General features: G+C 37.7%; 1 protein-coding gene across 6 annotated transcripts in view; it reads right to left on the bottom strand.

Annotated features, from left to right (window-relative positions):
* Window positions 1-5611: 5611 nt before the first annotated feature.
* The window catches only part of USP47 (ubiquitin specific peptidase 47), a 103431-nt gene continuing 84104 nt past the window's right edge, over window positions 5612-24938 (bottom strand). For 5 of the 6 annotated variants that reach the window (XM_044929528.1, XM_006055229.4, XM_025266655.2 and 2 more), the window contains 11 exons: window positions 24695-24810; window positions 22358-22477; window positions 19875-20652; window positions 14387-14562; window positions 13981-14061; window positions 12317-12432; window positions 11838-11956; window positions 9950-10080; window positions 8182-8229; window positions 7961-8091; window positions 5612-7141 (listed from right to left, as the gene is read on the bottom strand). In XM_044929528.1, coding sequence (XP_044785463.1) covers window positions 6967-7141; window positions 7961-8091; window positions 8182-8229; window positions 9950-10080; window positions 11838-11956; window positions 12317-12432; window positions 13981-14061; window positions 14387-14562; window positions 19875-20652; window positions 22358-22477; window positions 24695-24810 — 1991 coding nt within the window. In that variant the 3' untranslated portion in view covers window positions 5612-6966. The remainder of the gene's footprint in view (window positions 7142-7960; window positions 8092-8181; window positions 8230-9949; window positions 10081-11837; window positions 11957-12316; window positions 12433-13980; window positions 14062-14386; window positions 14563-19874; window positions 20653-22357; window positions 22478-24694; window positions 24811-24938) is intronic. The other variant, XM_044929526.2, reaches the window with a different exon arrangement.

Raw genomic sequence — 24938 nt, 5'->3', positions numbered from 1 at the left:
TCTTTTGTAACTCTTGGACTTCTTTTTTTGACTTACATAAATAGAAAACCCTTTCAGCCAGAAAAAATAAAAATGAACTGCATTGTCCAAAAAGGAAGAAAAAAACTCCTCCATAATGCAAAATTTCCTGGCAATTGAAGCATCAAAATATTTTAGAAATGTTAACCATTTTTGGATGGGAATTAGTCCTCAAGAGTATCAGTGCTTCACTGTCTCTAGAAGAGTAAATGGAATGTGTAAGCCCCTTTTGGGGCTTCCCTGGTAGCTCAGCTGGTCAAGAATCCGCCTGCAATTCAGGAGACCTCGGTTCAATTCCTAGGTCGGGAAGATCCCCTGGAGAAGGGATAGGCTACCCACTCCAGTATTCTTGGGCTTCCCTGGTGACTCAGACGGTAAAGAATCTGCCTGCAATGCGGGAGACCTGGGTTCAATCTCTGGGTTGGGAAGACCCCCTGGAGGAGGGAACACCAACCACTCCAGTATTCTTGCCTGGAGAATCCCATGGGCTGCAGCCTGCCAGGCTCCTCTCTCCATTGGGTCGCAGAGTCGGACAAGCCTGAACGACTAAGAACACAACACGGCACGTGCCCCTTTTGCGGGGAGGCTGCTTTAATTGCAATTCTGGACCGAACACAGCTCTTCAGGGACCGTAATTCATAGTAATAAAGCTACTGTATAGGAAGGTCAGGGTGATGTATGGGTGATAGACACCAGATTAGACAGTATACTCATATTAACTCAATCTTCATTAAACCCATGAGTATTTTCTTCATTTAGCAGATGAAATGGAGGCTCAAAAAGCTGAAGTGAAAGAGACATCAAACAAGAACAATTATCTAGTACAGTATGCCCAGGATATACTGATAATTTAAAGATGTGATATACGGCTGTTCTCTCTTTAGTGTCAACAATCATCAGGACGACTCTGCATCCTTATTAGTCACCAGATACTCAGGCCCAGGTGCTGTGATATGCCCCAGGGGTACCAAGTTGATCCAGACAGGGTCCCTTCCCTGAAGGTATCCCAGCCTAGTGAGGGAGATACACTGAATGCAGCATTGACAGAAAGAAGGCATTAAACCCGACATCTGCAGTATTACAGGAGCCTGAAGGAGCACATGGCTTGGGAGAAGCAGGGTGGGAACTGGCTTTCGAAGATGACAGTTGCTCAGGAGGGCAGAAGGATTAGGAAAGGGCATTTTGGGCCACAGATGGAGGGAGGCAAAGAGGAGGGATGGTATAGAAGGGTAACTGCAAGTAATGCACAGTGGCTGGGAGGTGAGGTAAACTGAGCATTTGGAGAAGAGGCTGAAAATTACTTCATCCAAAAACTTATTGAGTACGTACTAAATGTCAGGCCCTATGTAAGGTGTCAGGGAGACCGTGGTACATGAGATAAAACCAGGCCCCGTCTCCTGTCTCCAGGAGCTTATATGCAGGTATATTATCTTGTTCTACTTTGTCATCATAGCCACAAAAATGTAACATGAGAGGCTTGCCTCAAGTAGCTGGTGTATCTCTACTCACGATTCTAATGGAATGTATAAAGGGTAGGTGGAGTTTGGTACTGGCATCGTCCTACCTCCCCTTCCCAGGAAGGGAAGCAGCATGGGAACTGGCTTTCGAAGATGACAGTTTCTCAGGAGGGCAGAAGGAACAGGAAAGGTTAGGCAGGAAGATATAAGTATTCACAGGGTCTTGGGTTTAGGATATGGGTATCTCTGAGGGCTGTTATTCTGCTTACCACAGAATGAAAAATGTCTGGGTCCTTGAATTCGTTGAGAAGGAACGCAGTCCTGCCGTCAGCTATTTCTGGACTCCTTCTAAAGTCAACCACAAACAAGACAGATAAAGTGCTGTTAGTCTATGTTGTTTGGAATAAAAAAAAAGCAAAAGGTGAACAAAATATAGCTTTATGAATCCCAACCCACCTGCTTTCCAACCTGCAATGAGAAAGCAAGTTTAGAAAATGAAGGGTTTGGGTGTTGGGTACAAGCTCTGAGTCTGAGCCCCACCTTCTGCACAGGTGAGTGGCTGGCTTGTCCACCCACCCACCCAGTCTTAGACTGAGGAGGAGTATAATGGAACAAAAATGATTGCTGCTGATTCTTCCCAGCTTCCTCTTCATACTGTCTTCCTGCTCCCTCTTTTTACTCCTCCAAGTCATTTCCACCCTCCCTACCCTGTGTCTTTGGGCTTTTGATACAGGACAAAGGGGTGTAAGGCAGAAGGATGAGCGCTGAAAAGAGAAACAAGGTGGTCTGCTGTGGGGGAAGAGTGCGATACAGGGCAGAAAGTACTCTTGGGGTCTGTGCATCCCCACCAGTCAAGAAAGTCGGCTAGATTAGAGATGATGTTTTGATAGCCAGACTGGGTTTCTAAAGGCAGAGCGCCGAGAGCCATGGAGCGAGGCATCGCCTCAGGGCTTGCTGAGAGGTGTCGCTGCAGCAGCAGCAGCTCAAGTGCCCCAGGTAAGTTGACAAAAGAGCAGGTAAGAAATCCCCTTTTGGAAGATCACAGTGTTTGGAAAATAGGTTATTTCTCTCTCTGACTTCCTATGAGGCAGAGGCAATAAAACATGCATGCATGCAACTGGAAATAATCGTAATAAGTCAGAAAGACAAATACCGTATCACTTAGATATGGGATCTAAAATATGACATAAATGAACCTATCTATGAAACAGAATTATGGACACAGAGAACAGACTGGTGATTGCCGAGGAGGAGGGCAGTAGGGCAGGGATTGGGAGTGTAGGATTAGCAGATGCTAATTGGCATATATAGAATGGATAAACAACAAATCCTACTGTAGAGCACGACGAGATTCAGTATCCTGTGATAAACCATAATGGAATGCACATGTGTGTGACAGGGCCCTCACCACCACCAACAGGAGGCTGCTCTTTGCCCTCTTCCTTAGCTTTTCCACCATCCACAGAGCTAGTGCAGAGCGAGCCAGTGGGGAGTGGGTGTTGACCACTGCCTCCTTCCCTTGCTAAGCAGACAGCATCACGTCCAGCAGGCAGTGTGTGTGTGTTGAGGGGTGGAGACCTTTGAATCAAATGACTGAAAAACTTCAACATCAGATTGTTTGAATAATGCAAAGTGACTTAAAAGTTAACAGAACTGCAAGAGTCCTCTTCCAGGGTGAAACTGTATTCAATAAAACACAGCTGGCACAGTTACTGGAAAAACAGAACCACTCTACTATTCGTATCTCAACAAGGTGATACTTCAGTTGGTTACTTCAGCATTACAGAAGGCTGAACGTGGAGCATGCCCTCTATACTGGTGGAAGGGATAGGTTGTGAACAGAGGAAGCAGAGACAGAGCATGGTCCTCACCATAAGGCAAGGTTCTGGGGTCCACTAATGATCCCCCGACGTGGTAAATTCTCAGGCCCTGACCAGTTAAAGACCAGTGAGGGAAGCAGGTGGTGGTACTATCACGGGGGACGGGCAGAATACCCCTCCCCAGCACTCCTTTGCCCTCCTAACTTGGCCCCTAGTCTTTTCTAAACAGTTAAACCTAATTTAAGGCACTCATGAATTTGGCAAGTATTGTTTCTGAAAGTAAAGTTTCGAAAATTAATACTGTATCTAACCAAATGCTCATAGCACCCCCTTCCCCACAAAGGATGCTGAAGGAGCATCTTCTGATGTCCTGTACCTCAAGCCTATGTGACTGCAAACTTTATTTGGCTGGTGAACTCCTTTGGAAACCTGATTTTAAAAAAAGCATTTACTAGACCCCTAGAAAACTATACACGCACACAATTTTGCCTTCGATTTAAGGATTTTGGGCCCTAGAAGGCTTTTGACTGCTAGTGACCAAAATATTGATTTGTTTTGCAAAAATTAGAAATTGTTTAGATGGAATACTTTTATTTAGCAAAAAAAAAAAAAAATCTTCCTAATTCAGATTATCTTCTATTACATATTGTCTAGACTATAATTTGCAAGTCACAAGTGCAAGAGTTGGTTATTTTTTATGCTAAACAAAGGGACAAAATTCACAAGAACAGCAGCCAATTGAAAAGGAAAAACTAGCAAATGAACCAGAATAAAAGATTTTATTGTATTCTATACATTCACAGGTCACTTCCAGATTTAGCAATAACACTGCAGTGCTCTGATACTGTGCACTCTTCAGCTCGGACCATGCTGGAAATCTGTAGCTGTCTTTCAGCCTAGATACCATTCCTAACAGTGCAGCCTGGCAACCAACAGCTAATTGTGGCAGAATTCACTCCCATTTTCTCAGAAAGTTAAAGGATCGATCGTTTCCATTCCGTTACAAAAGAGATTACCAAACACTGTGTAGTATAGAGTTCCTTCCCTCACTCTTTTTTATCTTGTTATGGACTGCTATCCCTTAGTTTGAGAAGCAGACGTTTATCTAGCAAAGCTCTGTACAGACCAGCTAAATAACCAAGGCAGAGTCGTGAAAACATAGCTCGTTTCTCTGGCCAGAATTCAGCCCTGACCTTCAGCCCCTGCCACAGATATGCAAGTACTTGGTTCTCACTGAGTGTGCCTGGCTGACACAAACTCATGTGCCCCACAGTAAGACTGCTTCAAAACTTTGGCGTACGCCATGGCGGGCAGGGTCACACTTGATTGTATGTGGCCTGCCACAGCCTCAGAAGATTCAGCAGATGAGTGATCACCAGGTTCCACTGTCCCTTGGCTTAGAGGTGCTTACTTGATTCTCTGAGGAAGGCTGACACATGAATCTCTTCACCGGAAATACTGCTTCCATTGCCACAAATCAGTTTGAAATCACCATCCTTTTCTACTGAGATTTTTAAAGTGCAACATGGCACTGAAGAGCAAAAAGCTTTTTCTTTTCTATAATGAAATACACATTTTCTTTACTCTTGGTGTTTGTAATATGCCTGCAATTAGAAGCAGCAAACACAAAACAAACAAAACACGGGTAGAAGGCACAGGACGAGGAGCAGTATGCAAAGTTTACTATTTACTCTTACAGGAACACCAAACCAAACAAGGCCCCAAACCCATTTTGTTAACAGATCGGTCTCACTCTGTTCCACAGTCAGTCCCTGAAAGCAGAAACCACATTTACTAACCCCTGTATCCCAGGTAAGCAGGCCTGTACCAGAACCAAGTAGCCATCATGTTACACCAGAAAATCTAAGTGATCTGAAAGACAACTTGTTACAAATGCTTAATGTTTTTCCTCTGAAAATACCATCAAGTCTACTAATGCAAATCCAGAATAGTACTGCCATTCAATTTAGCAGAATGCTACACAGTCTATATGGAATAAAAATTAGCCACAAAAATACCTTAGAAAAGATTTTTTTCTCCCCCTTGTGGAGACTTTTAAGATATCATGGAATTCTCAATCATTATATTCAAACTGCAACCAACCTTTGTTAACACTATTTTTTAATTCTTTCTTAAAAGGGAAAAAAGGGTAAATTTTTGATTTTGAAATATTGACAGGATCCTCCAAAGTTAAATATTAACATCTTTTCATCTCTCTTACGAGAACTTTACTGTAAACATACATTATCACAGAATTAACTATTCAATGTTACAAAATGTTATACTGAAAGAAAACAAATCTCTTCTGAACCCAGATTCTTCATCCACAAAAGTTTAATGACTAAAATAACACCACAGAATGAACAAATGTTTTATTGGCATGTTCATTTTTGTAAACAGCATCCGGCATGAAAAAGTTTTACCAAAACCTTTTTATTGATTTTTATAAATTAGATGGCATTTTCAAAATTGACGTAGAATTGTGTTCATTAAATAGCTGTATTTAGCAAACTTGCTGATTCTAACAGACTCTGCAATGAAATCATGGTGACTGTATTAGCCTGTGCCATGACCTGACTTCCTAGCAAGTTTATTCAACACGATGTTAAGACGTTTCCCCAAAGTTAAACTACATGTAACTACGTGTCAACTCCAAAAATTAAACTGGGACTTACAAGGTTTTAGAAGATTCAAACTTGAAGTAAAACTTCAAAAATAAATGTACAAAAGGAAAAAAACTGAAGCCACTGAACAGAAAAACCTCATTAACAAGGGCAAATCCAATCGTATGGGACCCAGTGCTGAGGATGCTCACTGAGGGTTACGTTTACATAGACTGCTATACCTCTCCATGTACACAAATGTACATCATGAGTGATGTGTAAAAGGAATGACCATGGGAAATAGCTGAACTGCAATTATGGTAACTCAACAGGATCAATTTTATTTACATGCTGAATGAACGAGTGAAACGAATTCTCTACATCCATAACTTACGTACAATCAGTTATAATTACAACATTGCAGCAATTTGAGCTGCCACCTGCTGGGAGCGGTCTAGGGAAATGTTTTGATGTTGTAGAATAATGTTCTTAATACTTTGCCAAAAATGAAAAAAATAAAAACACAACTTCACGATTCTTTACTGGGTTATGGCTGGTTCTAAGATTTTCTTTCTTCAGCTCCTGTTTTTGCTGCTTTCCAAGAGTCAACACACGTTGCATTTACTTCTGAATTGTCAATGAGGTAATGTGTGTATCAGTGAAATAAACAGAAAATTCATTCATTCATGGCCTTTGCACAGCTTTTATTATTAAGCTATGAGCATCCTGTTTGAGGCTGGTTTTACTAGCGGCTATGTGCACATCTGTCCGCAAGAAAAGAAGTTTACTCATTCCCCTTCCCACTTTTCTAGTAGCAGGTTTCGCTTTCTGTTTTTTTGCACATCCCTTTTCACTTTACAGTACATTTGACTATAGTGCACAACATGATTCCAAGTCAAAACAGCGGCCCACTGGGCACTGAGCTTCTGATTGGTGAAGGGCCATCCAATCAGTGCTGGTGTCACTGGGTTACCCCCTAACCATGTCCGGCCATCCTGGCACTACACAGCAGCAGTGAACCGTCTAATTAAAACCAAATCCCCCAGGGAAAATGCTACACTAGCAGAGTCAGTCTTGAGTTAGATCTTTATTTGGTGCTCCATCCAGGTAAATTTTTAGTGCTTTCTCTTTCCGAGGTGAGTATGTTACACGATGTCCTGTTTTCTGGAGTCGACTGCTTTCTTTTTTCATCAGTTCATTTCTCTGCTCATCTGTCAACTCCATTAATTCTTCTGTTCTATCCCTACATTTAAAATATTAATGACACGTTAGACCAGTACAGCCATCTGCCTCTTTTAATTTATGTTTAAAAGCTATAATGCTCCTCAATGAGAAAATTAAATCTGATTGTCACCACTTAAGTTATATAACTTATTCTAAGATGTCCTAGATTTCTAATGTGTTTATTATGTTAACACAGCACTCACTTCTAAAAATGGCATAGAATAATTTCCATGTTACTATTAGTATAATAATGGCTATCATTTATTGAACATCTACTTATAACAGCCATTAGGCCAGTTTTTTTAAATGCAGTATTTCAAATTCTCATAAAATCCTGCAAGGCTGACATGACTGATGCCATTTTACAGATGAGGACCTAGGTAAATAAATAACGAAGCTAAATTTGAATACATACCTGCCAGGCTCCAATGACTACACTTTTTCCTCTCTCTATATAGAATGACAGATCCGGTAGCCACTAGCCATGTGTGTCTATTGAAGTATGTATGATCCAAATTTAGATGGGTGGCAAATGTAATAAACACATAATATTTCTAAGACTACAAGGAAAATTATGCAAAATATCTTAGAAATGCTTTTTATATTGTTTACATGTCATAATGATATTTTGGATATAGTGGGTTAGAAATACTTATTAAAATAATGTTACCTTTCTACATTTTAAAATGTGGCTAACTAGAAATTTTAAAATGCAATATATGGCTTGTATTGTATTTCTATTGGTCAGGGCTATTCTATATCGTAACAATCATAAAGCTGTTTATGAAAAATAAGATGTACAACAAAAATGTGGTAACCAAAACATTGTGAATGTTACCTATAAAATATGACTGCACCATCATCACAGATATAAAGAGGCCAGACATTCAGGGTAGAAACTTTGGGATTCCAGTCCAAATCCTGATGAATATCCAGGACAGAAATATCGCAGGGAAAAGTTCCTCTACCCTAAGGAAAAAAGAATGAATGAATGAATGTCACCGTTGGCCATGTTTACTTAGCATTAATACCCAGATTTAAACATTCTCAGGGTCTTACCTTGGCAAACTCAATATCTTCTAAAGGAATTCCACTGATTTCATAAAGCTGTAAGAGGAAACATTTTACATGAGCTCACCTAAAAACTAAGTTTGCTGAAACAAGTAATTTTCCTTTCACCTTGTAAACACAGAAATAGTTTTGATTTTTTCCAAAGAAGTAACATGTTTGATTTTCCAAAGAAGTAACATGTAAAGTTTTTTGAAAGCAGGAAGTAGAACTGTCTCCCCAGTCCACCTGCAAGTACCATGTCTCAAAATATCAATTTAGTATTAATATATTCCTTCCAGACCTTTTCCTATGCATATATAAACTATACACAAGTTTATAAAATACATAAAGCTGTATCTATGAAATATATCTATATGATAACTTTATATAACCTATAAAAAACAGGATACAGAGTAACCTCATTCTCTTCACCAGTTGAAAAATATACCATTTTATTTCCAATTGATGGACATTGAGCATGTTTTTAGGTTTTCCCAGTTACAATTCTATATAATATGTAATACTCTATATATTTCCTTGCATATCTCTACAAATTTCTTTTTACTGAATTCTTAGATGTGCAACTGCACATGTGAAATGTTTATAAACAATGCCAAGCTGAACCCTGAAAAACTTATGTCAATTTAATCACTTATTGAAGGTCTATGATATTGCCTGTTTTACCCAAACCATGACGACTCTAGGTCCCCAACTTCCAGGATCTAATGCCTGATGATCTGAGGTGGAGCTGATGTAATAATAATAAAGTGAATAATAAGCGTAATGTGCTTGGATTATTCCCAAGCCACCCTCCTCCCCCACCCTGCCTGGTTCAAAGAAAAATCACCTTTCATGAAAATGGTCCCTGGTGCCAAAAAGGTTGGGGACTGTTGCTCTAGATATTTTTGTTTTCTAAATCTTCATTATTATTTAAGAGGTAAAAAAATGCTATTATTGTCTTCTATTTTTAATTTTTTTTTTTGCTGCTGTTATTGTTTTAACTTGTATTTCTTGTTCTATGAATTGCCTATTCATGTTCTTTGCTTATTTTAAAATTACACTGTCCAGTTTATTAATTTGTATCGCCTTTTAAATTTGGATATGTCTCACATATGTTTCATATGTTTTCCCCTTTCTTTTAGTTTTGTTTATGCGTTGCTTTAAAAAAATTTTTTGAGGGGGTGGTGTGCAGAAGATTTAACTTTTATATTGCCTATCTTTCCTTTTCTGGCTTTTGGTATTATACTCAAAAATACTTTTCCCTCTATGGGATTATAAACTTATTTTCAATATATTCATCTAGAACATTTATCATTTTACTATATTTTAAAATATAAATTTAATACATTTAGAATTTTTTGGTGTGAGATATGGAAATACATTTTTTCCCAAAATGCCAACTGTCCTAGTACCTTTCTCCAGGGATCCTTAGGATTCTCACCTTTGCTAACCCTAACCTTCAGCTGGATTCTCTATTTAATTATACTTCATCTGGTTTTTTAAATATATATAGCAATTTACTCTAGTAACTCTAATCCTAATTACTTAGGGCAAACTTGATCCAAGTAATAGAAAGCGGGGGCTCACTTCTGGATGGCCAGAAGTCAACATAATTTTTCAAAGCATCAGCAGCCCTAAGAAACAATGGCCATGTGGCACAGGTACGACTGAAACAGAAAGGCTGCCGCATCCGTGTCTGGCACTCACTTCGTAGGGTCTCTCTTATGCAACACAGAGAAAAATGTATGTTAGTTCATTTTGTTTAAAATGAGTTTACCTTATCTCGCAACTCATCAACACTACTGCTTTCCAACACAACCTCCTGGAAGGGATCCAACTTCATCTCTGAAGGCCTCCACCGTCTTGACAAAACTGCAAGTTGTGACATGGATTTCATCTTCTCCACCCCTAAGAATATGCAAGAGTAGGCCATCATTCTATTTGCTCTCAAGATTCGTAATATGCCTTTTCTTATATTGCCTCGAAAACAGAAAGATTTCCCTCAAGCATTGTTCTTAAAAAGTAGGCATAAAAGAAACTAGTTATCCCAAGGAGTTTTTCAGAATAAAATACTCTCTCTTTCCCCTTCCAGTCTCAGAAGATAATTCGTAACCCCACAAGCTCTCCTTCCACCAGGACTCCTAATTTCACTCTCTTGTGAGTCTTGCTGGACACTGCTCTCCCAACTACTCTCATCTTTGGACCTCTCATCTTTGTCCTTCTGTTGGCTCCTACCATCCCACAATCTAAAATCATCATCAAACAGCCTTCATTTTATCTTCTTTTTTCATTCAAGCTATCATTAATCCTTCTCTTTTACTCCTAAACTTGCTGATTCTTCAAAACCCAGCTCAAGTGTCACCTTTCTCTTTATATACAGAAGAGCCAATTGCACTGATGTGTTTCTTAGCACCTATCATTTTGGAATGACAGGTGTGTAGTTCTGGTTTTCCCATACACTGTGCATCTCGAGGGCAACCTTTATTCATTGTTGCAGCACCATGCGTCAGAATGTCTGGCAAATTACAGGCCAATGTTTCTTCGATTTAATCACATGACTTAAATCTTACTCAAGTACTTTGATGCTAAGATATATACTGAAATGATACTGATGCAAGGGTCCACCATTCAGTGACATATTCTGGCTAATTCATCTCCGCCAATATATATTCTTTCCTAACAAGGGTGACCTCTATGTCCTTCATCTCTTCTTGGCCTACCCAGACACAGGGATTACTCTGTAAGGCCCCAGATACTCAGAGAAGGAATAACTGATAATACACATTGCTCTTCTAGGTCACTGTTACACAGTTACATGGGCTGAACTGTGTCCCCCATTGAAACATGCTGGACTCCTGAACTTCAGTATCTCAGACTGTGACCTTATTTGGAATTTACAATAGTAATCAAGCTAAGATGAGGTCAATTAAGGTGGGTACTAATCCAATATGACTAGTGTCCTTGTAATACAGGAGACTGGGACACAGACAGGAGCACCTGCATGGCGCACACTGTGTGCACGTGAAGGCAGAGATCAGGACATTGTCAAGGCATCTCTCTACAAGCCAGAACACGAGGCTGCCAACAAACCACCACCGGGAGAGAGGCGTGCAGCAGACTCCCCCTCACCGCCAACAGAAGGGACCAACACTGACAGCATCCTGATCTCAGATGGCCAGCCTCCAAAACTGTGAGAAAATATATTTCTGTTGTTTAAGCCACCCAGTCTGTGGTACATTGTGATAGCCTAGAAAACTAATATTGTTCTCAAAATTTCTGAAAAATTAATAGCACATCCTCAAAGTAAATAAGCCAAAATGAAAAAAGATACTAAAAAACAAACATGGTTAAGAAATTTTTACTTTCAGTAAAAAGTACTAAAAATGCACCCTGAAACTGCAACTTCCCTGAAAAAAGAGACTGAAAAACAAACACGGCTAAGAAATTTTTACTTTCAGTAAAAAGTACTAAAAATACAACTTTGAAATTGCAACTTCCCTGAAAGGAGGAATTCATATTCTTAAAATTAGAGAAAAGAAGAAATATTTAAAAGGCAAATGGGGCCCAGAGAAAAGATAGAAGCAGCTCATTATTTGAGAAAAGCTACAGGCTTCTATTACTTCTAGAGAACTTCTGATATTTCTCCACAAAAATAATGAAAATACCATCAAGAACTTCAAGGAACACCTCCCAGTTGCTGGAAATATTAATATCTTCTTCATAAATATGATAATCCAAAAAGACAGTGCCAGGATTCTTCCATGTTTTTTTCCTTAGACGAAACCTACAAATGTGATAAGATATTTTAAACTACTATACTCTGAAATTCTTAACTTAAAAAAAGTAACATGAATCTGACATCAAGGAAAAAATGAAACGTTCAAATACAAAAGTCAAGCGGTTATTCATTAAAATTTTGGAAAAATAACAATGAAATGATCTCAAGACATCAAATTGAGTGTCCTGCAAAGGAAGCTCATACCAATTCCTAAATAATTTTGCTTAGTTCTATCATATTAATCTACAGTACAAAATTCTGAACAGTACAGGAATTTAAAATTCTTCGTTTTAGAAGATCATGCCAATCCATGTCAACTGACCACACTGTCTGTCTTCAAACGGGACGACACTAATTTTACTTTACCTGTCAATACTGAGCTCTAATCCACACTGCTCCCTGAGCTGAGGAATTAACTCCTCTTTTGATTGCCGTACAGTCATTCCTTTAGCAAAAACAGCATCTAGCAGAAACTTGCATGGCTAGAAATATAAAGATAAACAATTACACCCTGAATCACACATTAAAATGAGGATCAACAAAACATTTTATTTGTACTTTACAGTGTGACAATTACTGGACTGGGTTTAGGAGTCTGTCTTCCTATATTTAAATCTTGGCTCCATTACTTGCTAACTCTGTTATCTTGAGCAAGTTTACTTAACATTTCTGTATCTCAGTTGTCTCATCTGTAAACTGGGGACAGTATCTTCCTCAGGATCATTGTGAAGATGAGATATGATAACACATTCATATTTCTCTTCTTGTAATACAATGATCATCACCTTTATAGAGTAACATGAGGGAAATGAATGCTAATTTTTCAAATACATCTATTAATTGTCTCAAAAGATACAGAATCCACAAACCCCAAACTCAAAAAAAGATAAGTCAAAATGAGTGTAATGAATCACACGTAAGAGATATAACTGATGCCTAATAAAATATTTGTTGAACAAATGAAGGCATTTTATGAAAACATTACCCGCTTAATTTGCTGTTTTTCACATCTGTCTAGGTCTTCATTGAGATGCTATAAATGTCTTAAAAATAGTGTCTTTGTCTTATTCTTCTGGGTATTTATAACCATTTTAAATATCACAGGAATATTTTATTACTCCCCTAGAACATAGTCTGTTTAGATTCTTAATCCACCATTTAAAAGCAGTATGAACTTGGGCAATGTTACTTAACTTCTCTGCGCCTATGTTTCTTAACCTATATAGTGGGAAAAATAGTACTTTTATAATAGAGTTAACTGATGAGGATTAAAGGAGTTAATATTTGTAAGCACTCAGAGAACAAAGAGGCACTAAATATAATGCTAGTTAAAAAATACTCTCTGAACTAAAAAAGTATATACTCTACAGGTCAGCTGCCATCCTTCTGTATCATTATACAATCATTCCCAGAAAATAAGCATGAACAAATCCACTTTTAAAAAGCAGAAAATGTATGCCATTCCAGCATTTGTATCCAGCATTTGTATCAACACTTTAGATCAGAGGAATGACAAAAATGGTCTGAGGGCCACGATCTGGTGCCTGTTTTTCTGAGGGACATGTTACTGGAAGGAAGTCACTGCTGTTGGCTTATGTATGGCCTATGTCTGTTTCTGTGCTATAATGGCAGCACAGAGTGGCTGCAACAGAGACAGTATGGCCTGCACAACTGAAACATTCCCTAAAAAGAAATATTCCTTCTGTGTGTTGTGCTGTGCTTAGCTGCTCAGTCGTGTCCGACTCTTTGCAACCCCTTAGACTGTAACCTGCCAGGTTCCTCTGTTCATGGGGATTCTCCAGGCAAAAATACTGGAGTGGGTTGCCATGCCCTCCTCCAGGGGATCTTCCCAACCCAGGGATCGAACCCAGGTCTCCTGCATTGCCGGTGGATTCTCTACCGTTTGAGCCACCAGGAAAGCCCTTTCCTTCTTTAGAGAGATAAAAAGAAATGTCTAGTAATAAAATCTGTACACTGCATGTTTTTAATACCCAAAGTGACCTTACATTGCTTGTAAGCATGTTACTTACCTCTTGTTCATTGACTAGAAGCTGGTACACTTTAACTCTGTATTCTCCTTTTTTAAGTGCTCTTCCCAGTCTAATTGTAATCTACAAATTAAACACACTTTTTAAAAGATGTGCTGTCTCAGTAGAATAAACTACCCATTCTCACCCCAACTGTTTAGGATTCTCCCCCCAATTCTCTAGATTCTGGGCTGTTTGAGAACAGGTGTATCTTTTACTTCTGATTCCCCAATGCCTAGAATAGTAACTGACACACAGTTAACATTTAACAAATGTTTGTTAGATGAATGGAGAAAACAATAACAAAAAAACCCAATAATCACTAAATAATCCTTTTAGGGTCTATCTATTTCATCTTACTTGGAAGTAGTGTAACAGACTCTAATTATGCAGAATTATTTTTATCAACCTTATTGTCATCTGAAAACGATGAAAGTGTCTCATTCAGCCGGACGCTCTCAAACTCTTGATTGCTGGCGTACACGCGAAAGACCTTGAAGTGAGAGGACAGAACTCCAACAAAGGGCTCTAAATGTTGTTTGAAAGTGGCCAGAGTAATTCTTTTGTCAACATGCACCATCAACCCTAAGCACACAAATACACAGACACACGCAAAAAAAGAAACAAAAATGTAAAAGAAACCTCTTACGAGTATAAATATAGCAGATTATAGATTGCTAACTACACTGTGAGCAGGAAAAAGCAGCCCTTTTCAGTCACTTGCCTTTTAGCTGCTGTACTGCATTGAATGCACATGGACACTGAGCACATGCTACGTATAACCTGACAGCTTTAAATATTCTGAGATATTTAAGTGTGAGATATTTGCTTATTCATTTTGGTCACTAATTTAAAAATCAAACTTTCAGGAATTTTTTTCAAATACATTTCTAGTTCTATACAGCAGCAGTGTAGGCTCTGGCTGCATCTCACCCCTGCCTCTTCTGCTTCCTTACTAGCTGTCAAGACACAGAGCAAGTCACCAGCCTCCTTACCTGCATTTTGTCATTTGAAAAATGGAGATAATAACAGTACCTATCTCATAGTATCTTACTGTCAATTCAGTGAGGTTAATAAGTTAATCATGCTTTTAGAATAGTTTCATAATAGTAATAACCTGAAAATCTAATTTTTTAGATTTGCTAAAAATTTAGTAAATCTAGTTCTGGGATTTCTACTAAAAACGTCAAGACTAGCATACAAAGATGTCCGTCTTATTATGTAGTTGGTTGGACTGTAACAGAAATACCTACATGGATCAGAAACTCCAACCTCCTCTAAGCTTCAATTTAAGCTCTCTTTGCATTATAATATGGACTTCCCTGGTGACTCAGATGGTAAAGCATCTGCCTAGAACGCGGAAAACCCAGGTTCAATCCCTGGGTTGGGAAGATCTCCTGGAGAAGGAAATGGCAACCCACTCCAGTACTCTTGTCTGGAAAATGCCATGGACAGAGGAGCCTGGTAGGCTACAGTCCATGGGGTCGCAGAGTCAGACATGACTGAGCGACTTCACTTTCACTTTCTTTTGCATTATAACAGGATTATCTTTGATGTGCTTTATTTTTTTCTAATGCTTATTATTTTAATCTTTGTCATTTTATAAGCCACTCATGATGATACTTTTGGAATATACTCATGACTTCTGGAATATATTTCTTACTCTGATCTTTATATTCTATTAGAGAGCAAAAACATCACTAGTTATCTCTTTCTCTTATAATAAGACAGCGCCGAATGCAAAAGCTGCCATAAAGTCTCAGGCTCATGGTTTCTCTGCAGCCCTAAGGCTCTCTGTAGGGCAGACCACAAGTTTTCTGTGAAATTTACATGAAAGGTGAAGAATGAAACCTTTATATACTCTTGGTTTCCATTTTCAAGTCATCCCAACTAGGATTGATGAATTTTTCTGAATGGATTTTTCAAACAATGTCTATTTACTATTTTCCCGGTTATAAAATACTGGTTCACTAGAGAAAATGTGACAAATATGAATTAGCAGAAAACATACAGTGATGAACTTTATTTACTGTATATGCCTTTTGAGGCACTATATCTTTTACTTTGTTTAAAACATCTATTTCTAAGCTTTAAGGAATGTCCCTACATATTAACAATCTAGCTTTTGGCAAACAAACCTCTATTTATTAACCAGAGAGGGGTTAAATTTCTTGAGTGAAGGGTGCAATGAAAAAATTTCTTGATTAGAAATGAGCAGCCTATGGCTGGATTTCAGTTTTGCCACTCTGGTCTGATAAATGGCTATAGGTACTTATTCAATCTCTGAACCTTAGTTTTCTCATGGGATTATTACCCAGTCTCATTGACTGTTGTTCAACAAATGTAGTACATTCTAAGGCATTACTCAAATAAAAGCTGTCACTGCCGTTTTGGTTTCTCTTGTAACTGCCTAGTAATGCTGTATCACAGGAAGACATGAATGTTCATTGGTTACTGATACAGTCCAATATGGTGATTAGAACCAAGTGTTCTGGAGTTAGATGGCCTGGCTGGAATGAAGTTCTTGTTCCCCTTCACATATTAGATTTGTGACTTCGACTAACTTCTCTGAACTTCAGTGATCTCTATTATAAAACAAAGATAACAATCTTTATATATCATAATGTGTTTTGGGGTCAATACATGCAAAATGCTTAACACAGCACTGACAAAGTATTAGCTTAATTGACGAGCTATAATTATTTAGTGGTTTTACAGAACACCATCATATCCATTTTCTTATCTATGCCTTCATACAGAAGAGTTCAGTCTCTTCACAGCTGCAAGTTTAAAGTGCCCTCAAAAGCTTTCCTTTTTCATTCTTCTATGTATTCCTTGAAAGAGGTGGTAACCAAAATTGTACAAAGAAGTTTCAGTGCAAATACATGACCATTTTTATTATTCTGGTCTTCCTATTTATAACCTACTGCCTGCAGATTACAACGAGGTCACACTGGGAGAGTATTTTCAAAGAGGTCTATAAGTACTCCCTGAAATGATTTCTGGATTATAACTAATTGCTTCAAGACCATCACTTTAAGTGTTATTTGGTTATTACCTAAATGAACTGCCTATACAGTGCAGGGCACACCACTCTTCAGGCACGTATCAAATTCTCTGTTCACCCGTTCTACCTTGACATTTCATCGTTCTGAAGAATCTGTATTGTTACTTGTCACCCACATTTCCCAAGCACCTACTTTCAGATACCTGTGGAACTGTGACGAAGCAGTCATCGTACAGATTCCTGAAACACCTGGCTGGCCATCATCCCCATTCCCTTTCCCCTAAGCCAGTTTGTTAAACGTGGAAAGACAATTTGCAGGGTTTTCACCTTTTCTTCTCAAACAACCTTCTGTATAGCTTCTGAACACTTCAATAATTCATAGAAGATTATTTCTCTTCATCACATGTTTTACTATTTCCATGAATGCTAGTAAATTAGCCCACAATGTATTTCTAAAAAGGTTAAAATGGTTAGCAGGCTCCTTTGTAAAGATTCCATTAACCGTTTTAAGATGGAAATGAGACCCTTCAAACTATAATTCTAAATATCCCCACTGAATCTTTCCTACAGTTGAATGCAGTCAAATTTCTAGTATATCATTCAAAAACAAACTCCTTGAAAGATATTTCTAACCTTTTTCCAAAGAGATGCTATGCTATGCATGCTAAGTCGCTTCAGTCGTGTCCGACTCTGTGCGACCCTATGGACAGCAGCCCCCAGGCTCCTCTGTCCACAGGATTCTCTAGGCAAGAATACTGGATTAGGTTGCCATTTCCTTCTCCAAAAGAAAAGGATGAGCTGCATCTTATTAAAGATGGTATTCTTATACAAATCAAGTTCCCAAATGTGTTTCATACCAGTGTCCTGAATATTGGGGGAATAAAAGAAAGACCTCACATCTAGATGAAAACAAATGATCTGGAATTGGTTGCTAATATGTTACCAAACAGAAACTAGTTACCTCATTAGAATGATTCTCTTACAAGAGAACCAAAGGCAGAGAAAATATGCTAACATTGAAAAGAATCCTGAATTTAGGTTATCTGTGAGGATGAATGAGTGGCTTGAATGAGAAGGTTGCTTAATTTGGGATTAGATATTGTGAAATCTATCTGACAATTGTAGACACAGGCTGGTTTATAAACTGTATATCTTGCTGTGAAGCTATTTTTAATTTCTGCAATGCTCTTGAAGGGTTGAGAATGATAAGAAAGCAGTGTAGGTACTAGCTATCTTTCCTTTACTATGATGTGAGAAAACAAACAGCAGTTAGCAGTGAGAAGGTGGAGAAATGAGTACTAGGCTTGCAACTGGAATACTTGAATCTGATCCCAGCAGTGTGACCTACTAACTGTGTGACCTCAGGCAAATTATTTAACTTGTATGAACCAGTTTCTTCATCTGTGAGATATGTTGAACAATATCAATTTCACACAGCTGCTGATGACTAAATAATATATTAATGAGAGCTGTAAGAAAAAAAAAAGCTCAGGAAAATTAAAATTTAAGTATTACTATGATAGAGTTTCTCTGTCTCCATTTTAATCTACCAATCCACATTTTCCCACTTGAGTTTCTTTAAGATATAGGTATGGATGTCAAATAATTATGCTGTTTTTGAACCTACATAAAAACACAAACTTATGTATTTTTACTACTGATTTCATAATTTCTATCACTTCCTTTTAAAAGATCCAATTTTCAGAGTATAAGCATCATAGCATTTAACTAATATAGTGGTTTTTTGTGCACCTTCTCTTCATGAGATGAAGCCTAATGCTGCACTCTAATCATCCCTACTTCTAACAAACACATAGGGCCTGGTTACAGCTTATATTCAGGAAATAATAGTTGTGGAGGCACACAAATGGAGAGATGAAGAGTGGGACTCGCTTACAAACTAACAGGAGCAAGTACATTCATCCTAGAGCTTTAACCTTTAGTGATGGCCCCACTAGTTACTAGCCATATATGTATTTTTGGGAAAGTCATTCACCCGCTATGAGTTTCAGCTTTCTCATCAGAGGATATCAATGTCTATTTTATTAATCTCAGAGAAGCTTCAAGTGAGAACAAACAAGTGTTTTGAAAAGTAAAATATAAAAACATAAGGGGTAATATTAATATTTGCCTTTCAGACTAATGCAAAGTATTTAGGTTTTCAGCTATTTCCCTTTTATACTTGGAAGAAATATTTTGTATCTTGCACCTGTTTGTCCTGCTAATTCTCTGGCTGGTTTTAGTTTGATATTTTATGAATTCTTTTATTAAGTCTCATACAATGTTATGTTTTTGTTGTTGTTTGTCCAAGTGCCCAAATCACTTCCATTCTGAGGTTCTACAATTCAGAATTTCTAGTTTATATCTTGCCTGAGGTTTCCTTCAAAGAGATGTGGGGGAAAAGGTCCCTTTTCTTTCTTTGACTTTCCCAGTTATGTACTTTTTAGGGGGTGTAGGAATGGTGCACCTTGGAGTAGGTGATGGAAGAAAGGGAAGGAATGCACACATTAAAATTTTTTCTAGGCACTGAATATGAAAGTTTCTAGAGTGCCTGGCCTTTTTTTGTATATTATTTGCTATTTAAACTATTTCTTTTCCTTTTTAAAATTTTGAACTGTTATTATACTTCCTTCCTTTAAAAATATTTAGTTTCTTTCTTTTTAACACCAGTCTGGACATCATTCCATCACAGGTCTAAGAACACTGCTCACTACAACTGTATCCAAAATGAAAGCAAAGGAGAGGATAATCTTATAATCCAGGATGCTACAGGTAATCTTAGGACAAAGCATCTCTCTTAGCTGATTCGTCTCAACTAAAAATTTAAATGAACTGATAAAAAAGACCTGAGGCTGTTTCAAGAAGCAGCCTTTTTCTTTAAAGTACATACATTTATGTCCTTCCCCAGAACCTTCATCTGCAGCATAGGGCTCTGCTTTGAAATACATGTACTGTATTTCTCCCCTACTCTTGCCACTCTCATCATATTCACTGTCCGTTCCAGAGTCTTCTTCTGCTGTATCCCATGTCTCCTTTTTCCCTTCGTTCGCTTTAGTTCTTCTACTACTCGTGATGCTGTGAGAGTCAAGTCCATTAGCCAAAGGGATCTGAGCATTATCTGCATTGCACAAAGTATCACTGCTATGACTCGAGCTAAGAATATCACTGTCCACCGAACTTGTACTCCTATCATTATTCACATCTGAATCTGATCGCTCTTCAGACTGAAAATTTTCAGGATCAGAAGTCTGCATATGCTGTTCAAGTTCTCTATTATCCACTGAGGCTGAGGAGCCCCTCTCATTGAGAGGTGATTCAATGTTTTCAAAGTCACTTGTCTCAGTACTCTTGCTGCTGTCCCCATTATCTCCCTCCTGCTGCTGCTGCAGTGACAAGCTTTTGAGTTTTTCAGTGCTTTCTTCTAGAATAGCTTCCACAGACTTTAGGCTCCCTGCAGGTCCTTTGACTCTTTCACAGTCATCATCCACGTTCCCAGAGTCACCCCCAGCTTTCTGGTATGCTGTCCTTTTGGAATAAGATCCTGGAGATTGTTCAGGTAGCAAAACAAATAATCTGATTGTATTTGCATGCCGATCCAGGAGTTTCCATAAATGAGAGTCTGTAAAGGCCATCTGGTAATCCAGAGTCTCAGAGCTTTCAACAAACACCTAAACAGTAAGTTAAAGAGTTACATTACACCATTAATTTGGGGGACAATCTCTTTCAATGTAAGAATAATACCACATCAGTATAAGACAGTGCACAACAGATTATAAAATTTGAGATGATAATGTTTCTAAAGGACATATATATTGTTTTTGGAGACTAAAATAAACTATGTTCATATCTCCTTGTAATTGGCCATAAACTGTGCTAAGATAGATGGGGCACACGTGTGTGTGTGCCTGTCAAATCTCTTGCTTACTGGAACACTCATAAAAACATCTTGGCAATGCAACGTCAAAATCCAAGTTCTATAAAAAAATTTATGGACAAATGACTTGATTCTATAGCAAATAAACTGCAAGGAAACAAACATGAAGGGAAAGCTTTAGACTAAAATAAACTTGAGATATTACGGACTTTATTCAGATTCTGATTTGAGCCAATTTTATTGAAAAAAAAATTTTAAGATAATCAGGGAAATCTGAACACCTCATGAGTAGATATTGGTTAATATTAAGGCATTTCTGTTAATTTTTTAGGTGTAATAATGTAATTGTGGTTATGTTTTTAAAAGAGTTCTCATCTTTTAGAAATATACACTCATATTGCTTACAGATGAAATGATATGATGCTGGGGATATTTCTAAAATAATCTAGGGGAAGTAGTTAGTTACATATAGATGAATCAAGACTTAATAATTATAGAAGCTGGGTGATAAGTACATAAGGGTTCATTACACTATTTTCTGCATTTCTGCATATATTTGAAATTTTCTATAATAAAATTTTAAAAAGTGAAATGCATATATATACATATATATCTGGCAATTATGAATAGCATTTTGATTTTTGTATAAATGTTATTCAATAAATGTTATAAATGAGGGCTATAAGCTAACCATTTAAGGAAAAAAATTAAGTTAGATCCTTCCCACTCCTTACCCTAAAACAGTATTAGGGTAGATTAGAGATTTTAATGTTATATACAAATACCACACACAAGTACTGCAAGAAACTAGAGGTGAATAAAAATTACTCATCAAAATTAATAAAACAGTATAAAAAAAGGGCTAAATGTGATGAAAGATCAATCTTTCCTAAGATGAAAGAGATTGGAAATGGTGATAAATAAAAGATGGTAATCAAGGAAACTTTGCTACAGTTTATCCAGAGTAAACCAATAGCATAGGAATAAACACATGAAAAATGATATGATGGAAACATAATGATACCAAGAGATGCAACAAAAAGACCAACATGAACTTTCTTTTTCCTTCTAGAGATAAATGAGTAGGCAAAGGGAATAACATGGAATGAACCCAAGAAAAGAATTTTCTGTATACTAGGCATGCTTCAGACTCACCATGAAGTACCGCTTTAGGGGAGGAGCTCAAGAATAAACAAAATTCAGAGGACATAATCACTGTGACCAGAAGTAGTCATCAAGGTTCCACCAGAGAGGCAGGACTAATCGGGGACTTGAAAAATAAATGTAGGGAGATGGGGGAAAACACTACATGTGGGGGCGGCACAGGAACAAGGCAAAAAGGAGAACCAGCAAGATTCACTTAGAAGACAAAGAAGTATGATCTGACCTGACTATAAAGATAGGTAGTTACTGGAAGGATGTGAGAATTTAAAAGGTAAATTTCAGACAAATGGTGACTAGCAGTATAGAAAATAGTAATGGAAAAATAAAAGACATACCTTATTACTTCTAAAAAACCCTTCGTTTTTCAGGGTTTTACTGGGCACAGTGAGAAGGCGCAAGTCATTGTAGCAGCGCTCCAGCACTACTCTCATCGTCTCAGCAGGTAAATGGACGGCCTGAAATGAAAGTGATTTAATTAAAAAGCACTTTCTCAAAATAATTATGCTTGACTTGGAAATATAGGAAAATAAGACACTGTTGAGTTCTTAAAAAGAGCAGAAAGAAAATTAAGAGAAAAATAATCTTACTAGAGATTTACAAATTAAAAAAAAAAAAAAATTAGTCCTATCCACTAACTAGCCTGTAAATTAGGAGAACAGAGTATCACTTATAATGTATGCTCTGAAACTATTTTAAAAGTAACAATTACTCACTAAAAGTTGTATTTCTCCCAAACTCATGAAGTAAAGGAGGTGATCTGATTCCAAAGAAAATGAATAACTGACTATGAGAACTGATGTCAAACCACTTAACTTCCTGACTTTTGATCAGGTCTTCTGTATTGTGTTAATACTTCTACTAAATCAATTTTTTTTCTATGTAAAATGAGATTAAATTAGTAGGTAAATTTTAAAGTTATTCTAAAATTTCATGTCCTTAATTTTTCATGTCACTTAAGAGATTTCTCATGAAATGAGCAAATAAAAATAATTTACATTTTACAAAACCTCATTTGTATAGTTAATGATGACTAATTCTGAAGCATCCTAGTTATAAACACTAAATTTCTTGGCATCCTGTTTTCTGTCTATACTGTACAGACATATTTTTCCCCAACAAAATTATAAGCTTCAGGGAAGAAAACACATGTGTTTCTTTTGTATTCTACCTCAGTGCTCATATTCTAGACTAAACTATAAAACAGAGCAGTTAATCCTAAACTATGACTTCAAAATATGATTTGTTTCCTCTGATTATTACTGTGGCAAAAGTGTTGGAAGTAATTTTTTAACATAATAATAACTTCTATATAATAATTCACATTTATTTTCACAAAAAGAGCATTTATTTATTTTACTCATGTTCACAACAACCCTGTTAAAATAGGCATTAAAAAATTCCAGATGAGGTAAAAGACAATACTACCATAAACTGAATAACTAGAAATGACTGGAAACTGGAAGTTTCTTGACTTGTGATTTCTGAACAATTTCCACCACACCAAAGGACCCTACTGCTGCTGCTGCTATCGCGTCAGTCACGTCCGCCTCTGTGCAACTCCAGAGACGGCGGCCCACCAGGCTCCCTCGTCCCTGGGATTCTCCAGGCAAGAACACTGGAGTGGGCTGCCATTTCCTTCTCCAGTGCGTGAAAGTGAAAAGTGAAAGTGAAGTCACTCAGTCATGTCCGACTGATCGCAACCTCATGGACGGCAGCCCACCAGGCTCCTGCATCCATGGGATTTTCCAGGCAAGAGTACTGGAGTGGGGTGCCACTGCCTTCTCCCTAAAGGACCCTAAGTGGGGTTAATTTTGCCTATATTTGTGTGCTCAATGTTCTACAGAATACAAGATCCCTGAAAGGATTATAATCATTTCTCTGGAGTGGAACAGTTTTCTATCCAAGGAAATGTGAATGTTTCATCATGATGTTTTTCAGTTCAAGAATTCTGAATGAGCCTATGCTCTTTACTATTAACTCACATAATGTGACTGATAGCAGCTTACTCTTCTATTTCTATTCATTTATCACTATCTTTCTGGTTACCCCAATGTGAAACTCCTCAGGTCTTCTGTGTTCCTGCCTTGCTCTAATTTTTAGCAATTGCAAGTGCTGCCAATTTTATTTATAGATTCACTCTTACAAATCTCTACTTTTTTCATTTCTGGTCATATGTGTTCACCTAAATTATTTCAACAACCTCATCTATTAATATGTTCCTGGTTCCTCCCTCAGCCCATTGGGAACGATAGTCTGGAATTGCCAGAATTACCACACTACAGCATAGCTCTCTTATCATAACACTGCTGTACTTAGAAAACCAACCAACCAGCCTACTTCCTACATTAAACAGAGTCCAAACTTCTCTGTTTACATTTAAAAACCTGCCATGAGATAAAGTGAACCTGTGTTTCCAGGCATGCACTTCACAATGATCCAGCCAAACACACAAGTCACTGCCACGTGCACCTGCTTCACATTCGTACCTTCACATTTAGGTCAGTCTGCTTCTTCCACTATGAAGCATCCTTTTCTCCCAACAAGTCATCTCCAAGCTATGAATACATTGGCTTCTTGAGGTAAAGATCGGTTCCTACATCTAATAACTATCACATAGTACTTTGTACATAGCAGGCATTTAAAAATATTCATTGACCAATTTTAAAACTTACCTTTGAAATAAGCTGTTTGAACTCTGTAACTGTTTCATTTAAGTAAGCTCGAACAGTGATAGGAGCAGCTACAGATTCTGCCTTTAGATCAACAACATGAACTTTCACCATTACTTCTGTCACATTTGAAAAACACAGAAACACAAATGGAGGTTCTTTTTTAAAAAGGCATTTCACATTAGCAATGCATTCTAAATGTGTTTCTAATAGACAGCAAAGATGTGTTTCTAATTGTCAAGACGGT

Source organism: Bubalus bubalis, chromosome 16 (assembly GCF_019923935.1).
Source record: "Bubalus bubalis isolate 160015118507 breed Murrah chromosome 16, NDDB_SH_1, whole genome shotgun sequence".
Lineage (NCBI taxonomy): Eukaryota > Metazoa > Chordata > Mammalia > Artiodactyla > Bovidae > Bubalus > Bubalus bubalis.
This window is presented reverse-complemented; position numbering and strand designations above follow the sequence as displayed.